The sequence below is a fragment of the Lepus europaeus genome, unplaced genomic scaffold (genome assembly GCF_033115175.1).
Source record: "Lepus europaeus isolate LE1 unplaced genomic scaffold, mLepTim1.pri SCAFFOLD_590, whole genome shotgun sequence".
NCBI lineage: Eukaryota > Metazoa > Chordata > Mammalia > Lagomorpha > Leporidae > Lepus > Lepus europaeus.
In genome coordinates, this window is record NW_026909469.1 from 5,001 (window position 1) to 18,120 (window position 13,120).

The 13,120-nt window shown below is 72.8% G+C and overlaps 1 protein-coding gene across 1 annotated transcript; it reads left to right on the plus strand.

Annotated features, from left to right (window-relative positions):
- The first annotated feature begins 1,778 nt into the window (after positions 1-1,778).
- LOC133755599 (CUGBP Elav-like family member 5) lies at positions 1,779-12,617 on the plus strand. The gene is made up of 12 exons (XM_062185672.1): positions 1,779-1,844; positions 2,322-2,331; positions 2,631-2,759; positions 3,775-3,854; positions 5,038-5,184; positions 5,725-5,866; positions 6,558-6,704; positions 6,875-6,937; positions 7,511-7,594; positions 9,529-9,612; positions 11,587-11,750; positions 12,578-12,617. The coding sequence occupies exons 1-11, from the start codon at positions 1,779-1,781 to the stop codon at positions 11,712-11,714; spliced, it is 1,080 nt and encodes a 359-aa protein (XP_062041656.1). The 3' UTR covers positions 11,715-11,750; positions 12,578-12,617.
- The last annotated feature ends 503 nt before the right edge of the window (positions 12,618-13,120 follow it).

Below are 13,120 nucleotides of genomic sequence, written 5' to 3' on the forward strand. Positions count from 1 at the left end.
CCGGTGGGTAAGGCGGGCGCCGGGCTGCGGGGTGGGCAGAGCCGGGCCTGGAGCTGGCTTTGGGGTGGCGGCGGTGGGGGCCGCCTAGGAGGGCGCTGCCCACCCCCCAGCGTCCTCACCACCGCAAAGCTGACCCAGGAGGTGGGAGGGGGCTTCGCCGTGCAGCGGCCCGGGAGGTCCCGGGCTCAGCGGCGGGCTGGGGAGACGTGGAGCAGGGGCTCCGGCCCCCGAGAGCGGGGTGGGCGCGGAGGGGTCGGTGCTGGGGGCGGCATCCGTGCCCGCGGCTGCGCGCCCTCCCTCCCTGGACCCATCCATCTCCGGGAGATTATATTTAAATATCTCTTTTGTGCAAGGCAGGAGCTGGGCTCGCCCCTAAGAGGCGGTTTCCATGGCAACGACAATTGCCAGCTTCCGTGTGGTGAATCGGCGTTGCCATGGCAACCCCACCCTCATCTGCCCAAGGTGCTGGGAGGGGGGAGGTGAGGCCAGCGGAGGCGGGGTGCAGGCGCTCAGGTGTGCCCCCCACCCCCCCCGCCCAGGAACCGGTCCCATCGGCTGCGCCAATCTCCCTCCGGCCACCGGGGTGTGGTACCAGGTGGAGAGGGCCCGGTGGGTGGGAGTGCGGGAGGGGGTGGGGGAAGGGAGAGCGGGGTGGGCCTTTTGCAGCCGCCCTGGGGCCCTCTGAGGGTGTGGCTGGGTGAACTGGGACCACGGATGGGGTGGGGGGCAGAGCGCTCTCGGGTCCTGGGGTTCCTGGGGCTGAGCCGAAATCTAGGCAGCCCAGGCGCGGGGCCCCCACAGTCAGAAAGGGGGAGGGCTGTGGGGGGAGGGGCTCAGGGACAGGGGCGGGGAAGAGAAGTAGGGGTCAGGGGAGGGGGTGCCGGGTCAAGGGGTCTCTGAGCTGGGCTGGGGTCTCAGGGAAGGGCTCAGAGGCGAGGAGACGGGGGCTCCAGGGTGGGGAGGGGGCTCTGCCTGTGGGAGGGGGTGGGGAGCTGTCTAAACCCAGTTCCAGGAAGCTCCCCCACCCCCCACCCCCGGGACCTCAGGCAAACAACTTCTCTCTGGGCCTTGATGTTGGCATCCGTGTAGTGGGCTGAGAGCTGTGCGTGCCGGGCCAAGGCAGGCAGAGGGGTCCCCGGTGGGCCCGCGCTCCCTCCAGCCCCAGGGTGTTTCCATAGAGGGGAAGTTGGTGGCGTGCTGTGGTCAGCAGGTCCCCTGCCGTGTGCAGGGGACAGAGGGAGACGTGGATACGCCCAGCCTGAGGCCTTCTGGGATCACCTGCTGGGGGTGTTCCCGCTGGGTTTTGCAGAATGAATAGGAGCTCACTGAAGACTCCCAGCTGGGAGCAGCGTCCATCTCCCGGCTCTGTCGGACGCAGGCCTGGGCGTGCCGTGGGGGCTGCAGGTGGGGAAGATCTCGCCGGCCAGACCTCGTGTTCAGGGCGGGGGTCGGGCACAGTGAGCCTGGCACTGCCGCCTGCATCTGTGTTCTGGTGAATTCCGTGTGGGCCGTGGGCAGGCCGACCGCTCGGTAGCCTGGGCGTGTCCACCTGTCTGTCTCGGGTTCCAGGAGAGCAAGACGGAAGGCCTGGGCTGGGCACTCCGGCCACTGCGCTCCCAGCGGGATCCGGGGATCAGAGCGAGTGCCGTGGCCACACCCGCGGGCTTCGGGGTGGCTTTGCTGGGTGTTGGAGCCGGCCACGGGGCTCACCCGGAGGCTGGGCTCTGTGCCGGGGTGGAGCCCTGCCCGCCGCTGACGCTGCTCCCCTCTCTCCACAGATGGCGCGGCCAATCCAGGTGAAGCCCGCGGACAGCGAGAGCCGCGGAGGTAGTTGTCATCTCTCCGTGGCTGTGGCCGTGGCCGCCAGGCTGGGGTTGGCAGGGGGGAGGGGGCAGGAAGTCGGTCTGTCCTGCCTGTGCGGAACCTCGAGGGGCAGTGGCCAAGGCCTGTGGATCTTCTGGGGGCCGGGAGGGGCTGGGGCAGGGGCCGTGTGCACGTGGATGTGTGTGCTGCGTGCGTGGGCTTTGGGGGGCGGGAGCGGTGGGCAGGGCGGCCAGGACCCTGTGGGTGTGTGGGAGTCTGCGCGCTGTGGGGCTGGGGGAAGAGGCGGGTGCTGGGGCTCGGTCTCTGCTCCCTCTTCCGTCTCTCTCCGGCTCTCTTTCTCCCCATCTTCCTCCCACCGCCGTGAGTGACAGCTGCCGGGAGAGCTGTTTCCATAGTAACCGGCGCATCTGATTATCGGCAGCCGTCCGGGTACCCGAGGGGCCGGGCAGTTCCTGCCCCTGGCCTCCGGCCTCGGCTGTGGGCAGGACCCAAGCCAGCGCCCCCCTGGCGCGCCACGGGCTCTCTGGCCCTGGCCGGCTGGGCGGGGCCGTGCTGGACACGGTGAGGCTGCAGTGACCCCGAGCGGGCAGGCAGCCCCCGCCCCGGGTGCTGTGCGCGGTGCCCCCCCCCCCCAGCTGGAGCTGCCGGCGATGCGCACAGGGAGGCGGCGCAGGGCGGGCCGTGGCCACCTCTCGCACAGGCACTCAGAGGCCAGTGGGGCCGGGGCCACCCCGTCTGAGCTTCTGTGGACGGCTGGAGGAATCCCGGCGGCCCGGGACTCGGCTGAGGCGGCGTGTCCACCGCAGGGGACCGGAAGCTGTTCGTGGGCATGCTGAACAAGCAGCAGTCGGAGGAGGACGTGCTGCGGCTCTTCCAGCCCTTCGGGGTCATCGACGAGTGCACGGTGCTGCGGGGCCCGGACGGCAGCAGCAAAGGTGGGGGCCGGGGGCGGGGCCGCCGGGGGCGGGGCCACCTGGTGGGCGGGGCTGGCCCTGGGATGGGCCGGGGCGGGGCCGCCTGGTGGGTGTGGCTGGCTCTGGGGCGGGGCTGGCTCTGGGGCAGGGCCACCTGGTGGGCGGGGCCACCTGGTGGGTGTGGCTGGCTCTGGGGCGGGGCTGGCTCTGGGGCGGGGCCACCTGGTGGGCGGGGCTTGCCCTGGGATGGGCCGGGGCGGGGCCGCCTGGTGGGTGTGGCTGGCTCTGGGGCGGGGCTACCTCTGGGGCACGGCTGGGGCGGGGCCGCTGGTGGGCGGGGCTGGCCCTGGGATGGGGCGGGGGAGGGCCCGGGAGGGTGGGGCCGCCGGTGGGCGGGGCCGGCTCTGGGGCGGGGCCGGCCAGGGTGTGGTTGGCTCTGGGAGAGGGAGGGCCCTGCTGGGGGCGCCTGGGGCCGGTGGTCTCTGCGCACCTGCCGGATTCCGGCTGTGTCAGCCCAGTCCGTCAGTTTCCGGCCGTCTGTCTGCCTGTGTTTCGTGGCTGCGCCTCTGCTTGTCCATCCGCGCGCTGCCCTGCGTGCCTGGCCGTGGGTCTGCTGGTGGTGCTCCGGCATCGCACTGTGCACGTCTGCTGGTCACGCGTGGCCGCTGGGCGTTCTGCACGGCTGCCCTCGTCACGTGCTGTTCCGGGCTCACCTCGCCCTTGGTGGTCGCACGGCTCCCCGGCTGGCCAGCTGACCAGTGCATGGGTGGCGTGAGCCAGCCCGGGCCGTGGTGAGCCCCACACCGCCGCGGAGCCCGTGAGTGGGTCCACACCGCCGCGGAGCCCGCGTCTGGGTCTGTTTGACTCCAACAAACCGCCGCTGTCTTGGCGGTGCCTGGCCATGTGCGAGCCTTAGCCCCCGGCCCCGCCTCCTGGGTCGTGGCACCACACACCTCGTCCTGCGGCCCCGCCCCTGGACCGTGGCCCTCCCCCTGGGCCGTGGCCCCGCCCTCAGCCCCGGCCTTGTCCCCAGCAGGCTGTGCCTTCGTGAAGTTCGCGTCCCACACGGAGGCGCAGGCGGCCATCCACGCGCTGCACGGCAGCCAGACGATGCCGGTGAGTGGGCGGCGGCCCCACGGCCCAGGGCACGGGTGGGTCAGGTGGGGTCGGCGTCGCGGCCCTGGCTGCCTGCGAGCAGATGCGTGAGGCTGGGTTTGCTGGGTGTGCGTGTTACAGTGCATGTTACACAAAGCGGCGCGGGTGCGTGTGTGCGGGTACGCATGTGCACACGTGTGTGCCTGTGTGAGCGCGCGTGTTAGTGTGGGTGTGTAGGGGACACCTGGGTGAGTTGGGTGCCTGGCCTGGGGGCAAGTGAGCGGCCAGCCGTGCACGTGTGGGTGAGTGTGTGCGGTGTGTGGGCGCCGTGGGTTTGCATCCACAGGGTGGGGGTGCGGGAGGCCCAGGGGGTGGGGCTGAGGCGGCAGAGGGCAGGCGCGGAAGGAGAGCAGCGGGTGGGGAGGGCGGTCCCGGGGGGTCCCCAGGGTGGAGGGCGGTCCCGGGGGTCCCCAGGGTGGAGGGCGGTCCCGGGGGGTCCAGGGACAGGCAGGGGAAGCCCCGCACGGGGAGGGGGCCTCGGAGAGCTGGCTCGGCTGGGGTTCAGAGGGCGGTGGGTGGTGCTGGCGGGCGCGGCAGGGAGTGAGATCCCCGTCCAGTGGTGCCGTGGCCTCCTGCATGCCCATTGCCCCGGCCCTGCTGACTGAGCATCCGCTCCGCCCTTCCTGGAGCCGCCTCGGTCGCCGGCCAAGTCCAGCCCCTGCCCGAGCCCCCAGCCTGGACCCCGACCCCTTTTCTACAACGCATTTACCTCAGTCAGCAAGGCAGAGGCATGAGCGCCCGGGGTTGGCCCGAGCCAGGCCTCTCGAGCCGCCGGCTCCCTGGGCGCGGGTGAGCTGGGAGCAGAGCCAGGGCGGGACGCAGGCCTCGTGCTAGGCCAGACACACCGGGTCCCGGGGGCCTGAAGCTGCCCTGCCCCTGCCCCGGTTCCTGACCCGCCCGGGCAGGCGTGGGGGGGCAGGATGGCGGCGTGGGGGTGTTCCCCAGGAGCCGGCCCCAGTGGGGGTGCCTGTTTGTTCCTGGGGGCGGGGGTCCAGGACGGGGTCCTTCCCTCCCTCCCGGGGCCACCGTCTCCCCTGCTCTCAGGCCGTGCCTGTGGGGACGCCCAGCTCCATCCCCCCTCCCGAGGGGGCCTCACTGGCTGGGCTGGGGGACCCCGAGGCTACCGCCCCCCACTGCCCCTCAGGGAGCCTCCTCCAGCCTCGTGGTCAAGTTCGCGGACACTGACAAGGAGCGGACGCTGCGGCGCATGCAGCAGATGGTGGGCCAGCTGGGCGTCCTGACGCCGTCCCTGGCTCTGCCCTTCAGCCCGTGCAGTGCCTATGCCCAGGCCGTGAGTGCCCCCTCCCGTGCAGCCCCGCCCAGGCCGTGAGTGCCCCCAGCCCCACCAGGCCATGGGTGGCCCCCACCCCGTCCAGCCCCGCCCAGGCCGTGAGTGCCCCCATGTAGCCCCGCCCAGGCCGTGAGTGCCCCGCACCTCGTCCAGCCCCACCCAGGCCATGGGTGGCCCCTCCCTTGTCCATCCCCGCCCAGGCCGTGAGTGGCCCCTCCCTGTCCAGCCCCGGCCTGGGTGCCTCTGTCCTCCCCAAGCCCCCGGTAGGCCCAAGTATGGCTGAACCAAATCCAGGCTGGCCCCAAACTGCAACCGGATCCGGCTGTGCTGGGTCCTGGCAAAGCCCTGATGCTGGAGCCGGGCTCATCCTCCGTGCCCAGCTGAGCCTGGTCCCAGGCTGGCCTGGGTCCCGCGTGACTCCCGAGCCCCAGGGGCTGGCTGAACCTGGATCCTGGGCTGAGCCGAGAGCCCGTGTGCCCTCATCGCGGGGGGGGGGGGGGCTCGGGACGGGCTGTGCCCACCGGCTGCTTCCGCCCCCAGCTCATGCAGCAGCAGACGACCGTCCTGGCCACCTCGGGCAGCTACCTGAGCCCCGGCGTGGCCTTCTCGCCCTGCCACATCCAGCAGATCGGGGCCGTGAGCCTGAACGGGCTGCCTGCTGCGCCCATCCCGCCTGCCTCTGGTGAGCTGCGCCTGGGCCTGACCGGCAGGCAGGGCCCAGCCCCACCCAGCCCAGCCTAGCCCAGCCCAGCCCCGCCCTGCCCCGCCCTAGCCCCGCCCCACCCCGTGCAGCCCCACCCAGCCCAGCCTCGCCCAGCCCCGCCCTAGCCCCGCCCCACCCCGTGCAGCCCCACCCAGCCCAGCCTCGCCCAGCCCCGCCCTAGCCCCGCCCTGACCAGCCCCGCTCAGCCCCACCTTACCCTAGACCAGCCACACCCAGCCCAGCCTTGCCCAGCCCAGCCCCACCCTAGTCCAGCCCCGCCCTGCCCCACCCCAGCCCTGCCCTGACCAGCCCCGCTCAGCCCCACCTTACCCTAGACCAGCCACACCCAGCCCACCCCAGGCCCACCCTAGTCCAGCCCCGCCCTGCCCGACCCTAGCCTAGCCCCACCCCACCCAGCTCTGCCCTGCCCAGCCCCACCCTAGCCCGCCCCATCTCTCCGCAGCCCCGCCCAGCCCCGCCCCACCCAGCTCTGCCCTGCACAGCCCCACCCTAGCCCCGCCCCATCTCTCCGCAGCCCTGCCCTGCCCCGCCCAGCCCCGCCCCACCCTAGCCCCACCTCACCCCTTCCCTGCCCAGTCCCAGCCCCTCCCCAGCCCAGCCCACAGCCCCTCCTCTGGCCCCTCCGCCCCTGACGCCCCTCCCCCCGCAGGGCTGCACTCGCCACCGCTGCTCGGCGCGGCCGCTGTGCCCGGCCTCGTGGCCCCCATCACCAACGGCTTCGCGGGGGTGGTGCCCTTCCCCGGCGGGCACCCCGCGCTGGAGACCGTGTATGCCAACGGCCTGGTGCCGTACCCAGGTACGGGGGGCGGGCCGAGCAGCTGCGGGGCTGGGCCTGGGAGGGGAGGTCGAGGCAGGGGCCTGCACACCCCGCGTGGCGCCCCTGGCTGGGGAGTGGGGTGGCTGCTCCTGTCGGGCCGAGCGTCCCCAGCGCGCCCCCCGCCCCACGAGCCCCTCCTCCGCCCGCAGCTCAGGGCCCCACCGTGGCGGAGACGCTGCACCCTGCCTTCTCGGGAGTCCAGCAGTACACAGGTAGGGCCGGGCCGCCCGCGAGGCCCGCCCCGGCCCGCCCCGCTCCCGGTCAGAGCCCGCCTGGTCTGCCCATCCCCGGGTTGGCCCCAACCTGGCCCCGCCTCTATCTTGACTGACGGCACCTGCACCAAAGCCCCGCCCACAGCTCAACGCCTTCCTGAAAGCTGGGTGTGGCCCCGCCCTCAGCTGTGGCCCCGCCCAAAGCCCTGTCCTCGCCCCTGGCGACCTGTCCCTGGGGCCCTGAGCCCCCACCGCCCGCCCATGGAGTTCCGGCCCACCCACCTTCTTCCCCCACCCCTGAAACCCCACTCCTACACTGTGGCCCCGCCCTCATACCATAACCCCACCCACCTGAGGACGGTGACCCTGCCCTCAACGTGGCTCCACCCCTGTAGACAGGCCCTCTGTAACCCCGCCCCCATGACCACACCTCAAACCATAGCCCCGCCTCTCCACCGCTCTCCTACCTGGACCCTACCCCATGGCCCCACCCTTACCTTCACACTGTGGCCCCGCCCCCGTGCTGTGGCCACGCCCCAGCCCCGCCTTTACCTCCGGCCCGCCCCCTTGCAGCCATGTACCCCGCGGCGGCCATCACGCCCATCGCGCACAGCGTCCCGCAGCCACCGCCAGTTCTGCAGCAGCAGCAGCGAGAAGGTGAGGCGGCCCGACCTCCCCCGGGTGCCGGGCGCCCGCTGACCCCGCCGGGGAGCGGCACGGCCCCGAGCTGACCCCGCCCAGGAGTGGCACAGCCCCGAGGCCGGGGCCCGCTGACCCGGCCCTGAGCCTGGCTTCCTCCGGGCAGGGGGAGCCGTGGTCTCCCTGACCCCGTGCTGGGGCCAGCGGCCGAGGGCTCGGGCCCAGGCGCCCCGCTGCCCCTGCCTTGGCGTCCTCATCGGCCGCGGCTCCAGGTCGCCGGGAGCCGTGGCTGGGTGGGCGGGGCGTCCCGGGGTGGGCAGGGCTGCCCGGCCTCTCCCTCACCCTCAGCCTGCGCGGTCTGGGCAGGCACTGAGGACGGAGCTGAGCCGCAGCCGTGACCCCAGGCCGTCGCGTCCTCGGGCCCCCACAGCACCGTCCCTGCCCCCCATTAGGGCTTTGGTGGGTGGTCAGCGCTGGGGTCCCCCACCCCACTCCAGTGCTCCAAGTGTTGGGCAGGCACAGGTGGGGGACACTGGAAGGGGCTGCAGGTGTCCCGGGCGCGCAGAGGTCGGGTGGCGCCGTCTGCGGCGGTCTCGGTCATCTCCAGGTGACGCTGGCTATGGGCGGGGTCCGTGACGTGATGCTTTATTTATTTATTTATTTGAAAGTCAGAGTTACACAGAGAAAAGGAGAGGCAGAGAGAGAGGTCTTCCATCCGCTGGTTCACAGCGGCCGGAGCTGTGCCAATCCAAAGCCAGGAGCCAGGAGCTCCCCCCGGGTCTCCCATGCGGGTGCAGGGGCCCAAGGACTTGGGCCATCATGGCGGCTCTCCCAGACCATAGCAGAGAGCCAGATTGGAAGTGGAGCAGCCAGGACTCGAACCAGCGCCCATATGGGATGCGGGCCCTGCAGGCGGTGTACCCGCTGCGCCACAGCGCCGGGCCATGATGCTTTGTAGAAGGGCCTTGGTGCCTGCAGGGTCTTGGAAGCCACGCCACATTTTTCAGCGCCACCGTGGGCGCCGCATGGGGAGTGCGGAGCCGGGAGCCTGCAGGCAGCGCCCGTGGAGCTCGGTCTGGTGGTCTGCCACCTGCGAGCCATTGGCGTCCCGGCTCCGGCCGGTGCGCTCCCCGCAGACAGTGCTTGGGGGTCGGATGGGGCTCTGGCCACTTGGGCCATTGGGGAGGAGACCGACCGCGCCTCCCTCTCTGTAAACCAACACAGACGGGTTTGCGTGGCGGAGGGGCCCCCGAGGGCTGTGCCTGGCGTGGGGGAGGGGTGGAGGGGACGAAGGTGAGGGCGAGGCTGGGGTCTCGGAGCGCCGGAGCCGCTGGGTTCCATTGGCAGAGCAAGGGCAGGGGAGCAGCGGGCACCTTCTTAGGGGTCAGAGGTCGCCTGTATGTTGAAAAAGCTGGATTTATATATGAGCGAGAGCGCTTCACCCACTGGCCACTCCGCAAATGGCCCCAGTGGCCAGGGCTGGGCCAGGCGCTCCCTGCGGGCCTGCCACGCGGGGGCAGGGGCCCAGGCACTCGGCCGTCCTCTGCCGCTTTCCCAGCCGCAGCCGAGAGCCGGGCAGGAGCCAGGCAGGCGCGGGTGCTGGCGCTGCGGCTCGGCCGCCCGAGGCCTGGGGTCTGCTCGGGCCGGCGGTGGTCCCGAGGATTCTCTGCGAGCCCCTGCGGCTGGTGCGCTCGGCCGTGGCCGTGGCTGCGGCTGCGGGTCCTCGCCCCCCACCCTCCGCGTGGTCACTGCGTCATCCCCGGGGTGGGCGAGCTCCGTGCCTGGGGATTTTTTTTTTTCACTTTGTTCAGTGGGGGCCTCGTGGCGAGGCGCGCGGACTCCCCGGGCTCGGGTGCGGGGTGGAGCCTGCGGCCGGGTGCGCCTGCCCCTCCCCCAGCTGCAGGGGCCCGCCGCCCCTCCTGGGGGTTTATGTCTCTCTCTCCCACCTGCAGGTCCCGAAGGCTGTAACCTGTTTATCTACCACCTCCCCCAGGAGTTTGGAGACGCGGAGCTGACCCGGATGTTCCTGCCTTTTGGCAACATCGTCTCCTCCAAGGTGTTCCTGGACCGGGCTACCCAGCAGAGCAAGTGTTTCGGTGAGTGCGGCTGTGCCGGCCCCGCCCCCGCCACCAGGCCCCGCCCCGCTTCCCGGCCCAGCTCCCCTCCTGGACCTCGCACTGCCACGCCTCCCCAGCCCGGCCCCGCCTTCGCCCCATCAGCCCCGCCTCCCTCACCCTGGACTCCGCCCCCACGCTGCCTCCCCCCTCGGCCCCGCCTCCCCTCGGCCCCGCCTCCCTCACCCTGGACTCCGCCCCCGCCCTGCCTCCCCCCTCGGCCCCGCCTCCCTGCTCTGCCCCACCTCCCCAGCCCGGCCTCGCCTCCCTCACCCTGGACTCCGCCCCCTGCCCTGCCTTCCCCCACAGCCCCGCCTCCCCCACAGCCCCGCCTCCCTGCTCTGCTCCACCTCCCCAGCCCGGCCCCGCCTCCCTCACCCTGGACTCCGCCCCCCGCCCTGCCTTCCCCCTTGGCCCCGCCTCCCTGCTCTGCCCCACCTCCCCAGCCCGGCCTCGCCTCCCTCACCCTGGACTCCGCCCCCCGCCCTGCCTTCCCCCTTGGCCCCGCCTCCCTGCTCTGCCCCACCTCCCCAGCCCGGCCCCGCCTCCCTCACCCTGGACTCCGCCCCCCGCCCTGCCTTCCCCCTTGGCCCCGCCTCCCTGCTCTGCCCCACCTCCCCAGCCCGGCCCCGCCTCCCTCACCCTGGACTCCGCCCCCCGCCCTGCCTTCCCCCTCGGCCCCGCCTCCCCACAGCCCCGCCTCCGTACTCTGCCCCACTTCCCCAGCCTGGCCCCGCCTCCCTCACCTTAGACCCACCACCTCCCCACCCTGGACGCCCCACCTTCCCTCCCTTGGCCACGCCTCCCTTACCCTGAACTCCGCCCCCACGCTGCCTCCCCCCTCGGCCCCGCCTCCCCTCGGCCCCGCCTCCCTCACCCTGGACTCCGCCCCCGCCCTGCCTTCCCCCTCGGCCCCGCCTCCCCCACAGCCCCGCCTCCCTGCTCTGCCCCACCTCCCCAGCCCGGCCCCGCCTCCCTCACCCTGGACTCCGCCCCCCGCCCTGCCTTCCCCCTCGGCCCTGCCTCCCCACAGCCCCGCCTCCCTGCTCTGCCCCACCTCCCCAGCCCGGCCCCGCCTCCCTCACCCTGGACCCACCGCCCCCACGCTGCCTCCCCCCTCAGCCCCCCTCCCTCACCCTGGACTCCGCCCCTGCCCTGCCTCCCCCCTCGGCCCCGCCTCCCCACCACCGAGTTCCGGTCATGAGTTCCCGTCATCCCGCCGTGATTAGGATGGGCATTCAGTCAGCGCCACTGGGTGCCAACATCCAGGAGTCCTCTCCTACAAACAAAACCTTCAGTTCCTTTATCCAAAGCGCAGAGGCTCCCGTCCACTGGCCCACTCCCCGGACGCCCGCGGCCACTGCACTGTGCCGGGAGCCGGGAGCTCCATGGGGTCACCCCCATGCCTGACCGGGGCCTCCTGGGCACCGCGAGCAGGGAGCTGGGCCTGCTCCGTGTCCTGTTTGCAGGAAAAGGGGCTCAGGGCGCAGGGGCTGTGGCTGGAGGGCAGTGAACGGGGTCAGGGTAGGGGCGGCGCCGTGGGCCGGGGCGGGATCAGGACGCCAGCCTGGCCATGGACCCGGCTCCCTGCCGCTCTGTCGTGGAGACTTGGAGACTCGGGGTCGGGTGCCGCGTCTCGGGGGTCGGGTGCCGCGTCTCGGGGGTCGGGTGCCGCGGCTCCTGGGCCCGCAGGCATTTGGATGGAAGCAGTGGGTGGGAGATTTCCCTCAGGTCAGATAAACAGGAAAACCAGGCAGCGAGACCGCGCACAGAGCAACTCGGATCACAGAGGACGGGGAAGAGGGCGGGACGCGGTGGGGGGGCTGGGCCCCGGCGTCCCGGGGGCATCCTCAGAGCCACGCCCCCGCCCACCTCCGCGCCCGCCCGTCTCCGCAGGCTTCGTGAGCTTTGACAACCCCGCCAGCGCCCAGACCGCCATCCAGGCCATGAACGGCTTCCAGGTCGGCACCAAGCGGCTCAAGGTGCAGCTGAAGCGGCCCAAAGACCCGGGACACCCCTACTGACCGCCCCACGCCGCCCGAGGCTGCGGCCTGGCCCAGGTGAGCCGCCAGGCGCCCCGCGGGCTTGGCCACGCCCCTCGCTCCCCTCCCCAGGTGGGGTGATGCTGCCAGAGGTTGGGGTGGACAGAGCTGGGCACAGACACCCCCAGCCCCTCTGAGGGAGGCACTGGGCTGGGGGGGGTGCAGGGCCCAGCGGGGGTGGGTAAGGATCCCGGATGAGCAGTTCACGCTGGGGCCTGGGGGTGCCGTCCGCCCTAGGATCCATCCCAGCTGCAAAGCACCAAGCCACAGAAAAACGCTGAGTGCCCACCCCGGCCGGCTCGCCAGGGCCGGACCCCTAGAGGCCCAGAAAGGCTTGGAACCAGGGTGGGCCATGGGGGTGTGCCCCGGCCAGGGCCCGGGGCCCATGGCCTCGCCAGCTTTCCTGGCACCTCCAGCCGAGCCGAGCCCGCCGGCCAGTGCTCCAAGGGTAGGGGGCGCAGTGGCGCCCTCGCCGGCCCACTGCCTGCACACTTTCAGGGGGGGGGGGGCCTCCAGGAGCCTCACCTGGGAAACGCGCGCCTGGGAAGCACCCCCTCAAGCCTGGGTTTTTCCTTGAATCCCCTAGGGGCCGTGAGGGCTCCCGGGCTCCCAGGCTGTGCGGGCTAGCCACGTGCGGGGGGTGCACCCGCCACCAGCCCCGGGCCGGCCACTGCACCCGGCATGTGCACCTGCCGTGCCCCGGGAATGCGGGGGTCGGGCGCAAAGGAACGGGAACGTGTGTGCCGCGTCCTTGTCCCGGGAGAGGCGGCGCCTGGGCCTCAGACCCCGGCCCGGCGGGGCCCTGCGGCCGCCCTCGCTCCCTAACGCCCGCCTTCTCCCCCCAGGTTGGGGCCTCCCCGCCCCGGGCGGCTCCCCGCTTCCCACCGACCCAGGAGTTTTCCGTAAATTGCCACCAGTGTCTGGACACCAGCCCCGCCCCCGCCCCTGGCCCTCACAATGTGACGTCCGCAGACGGGCGGGGGCGGGGCGGGGGCCCCGTCGCCCCCGTGTGTACACGTGCGCGTCTATGGAGAGCTAGAGACACTATATATATATTTTTTGAGTATAAGTCACGGGACCAAACTTTCCTGACGCCCTTGCACCCGAGAGGCGACCCCGGGCGCTCTCCCTGCGGCGGGCGCGGCTGCCCACGCCATATACCTCCCGGCCCCGCCCCGGCCCGGCCCCGGCGCCCGAGGGTCCCCGGCGCCCGCCGCACTCGGAGCAGCCCCGCCCGCCCGGCCCCTCCGTCTTAGCCTTACTCCTGCGGCCCGGCCGCGGCCCGCGGCGCGCGGGGCTGGCGGGCACGCTCCCGCCCCCATCACCAGCCTGGACCAGGGTCCGCGCGGGGCCGCGGGGGCTCGGCTGGACCTCCTTACCTCGGCGAG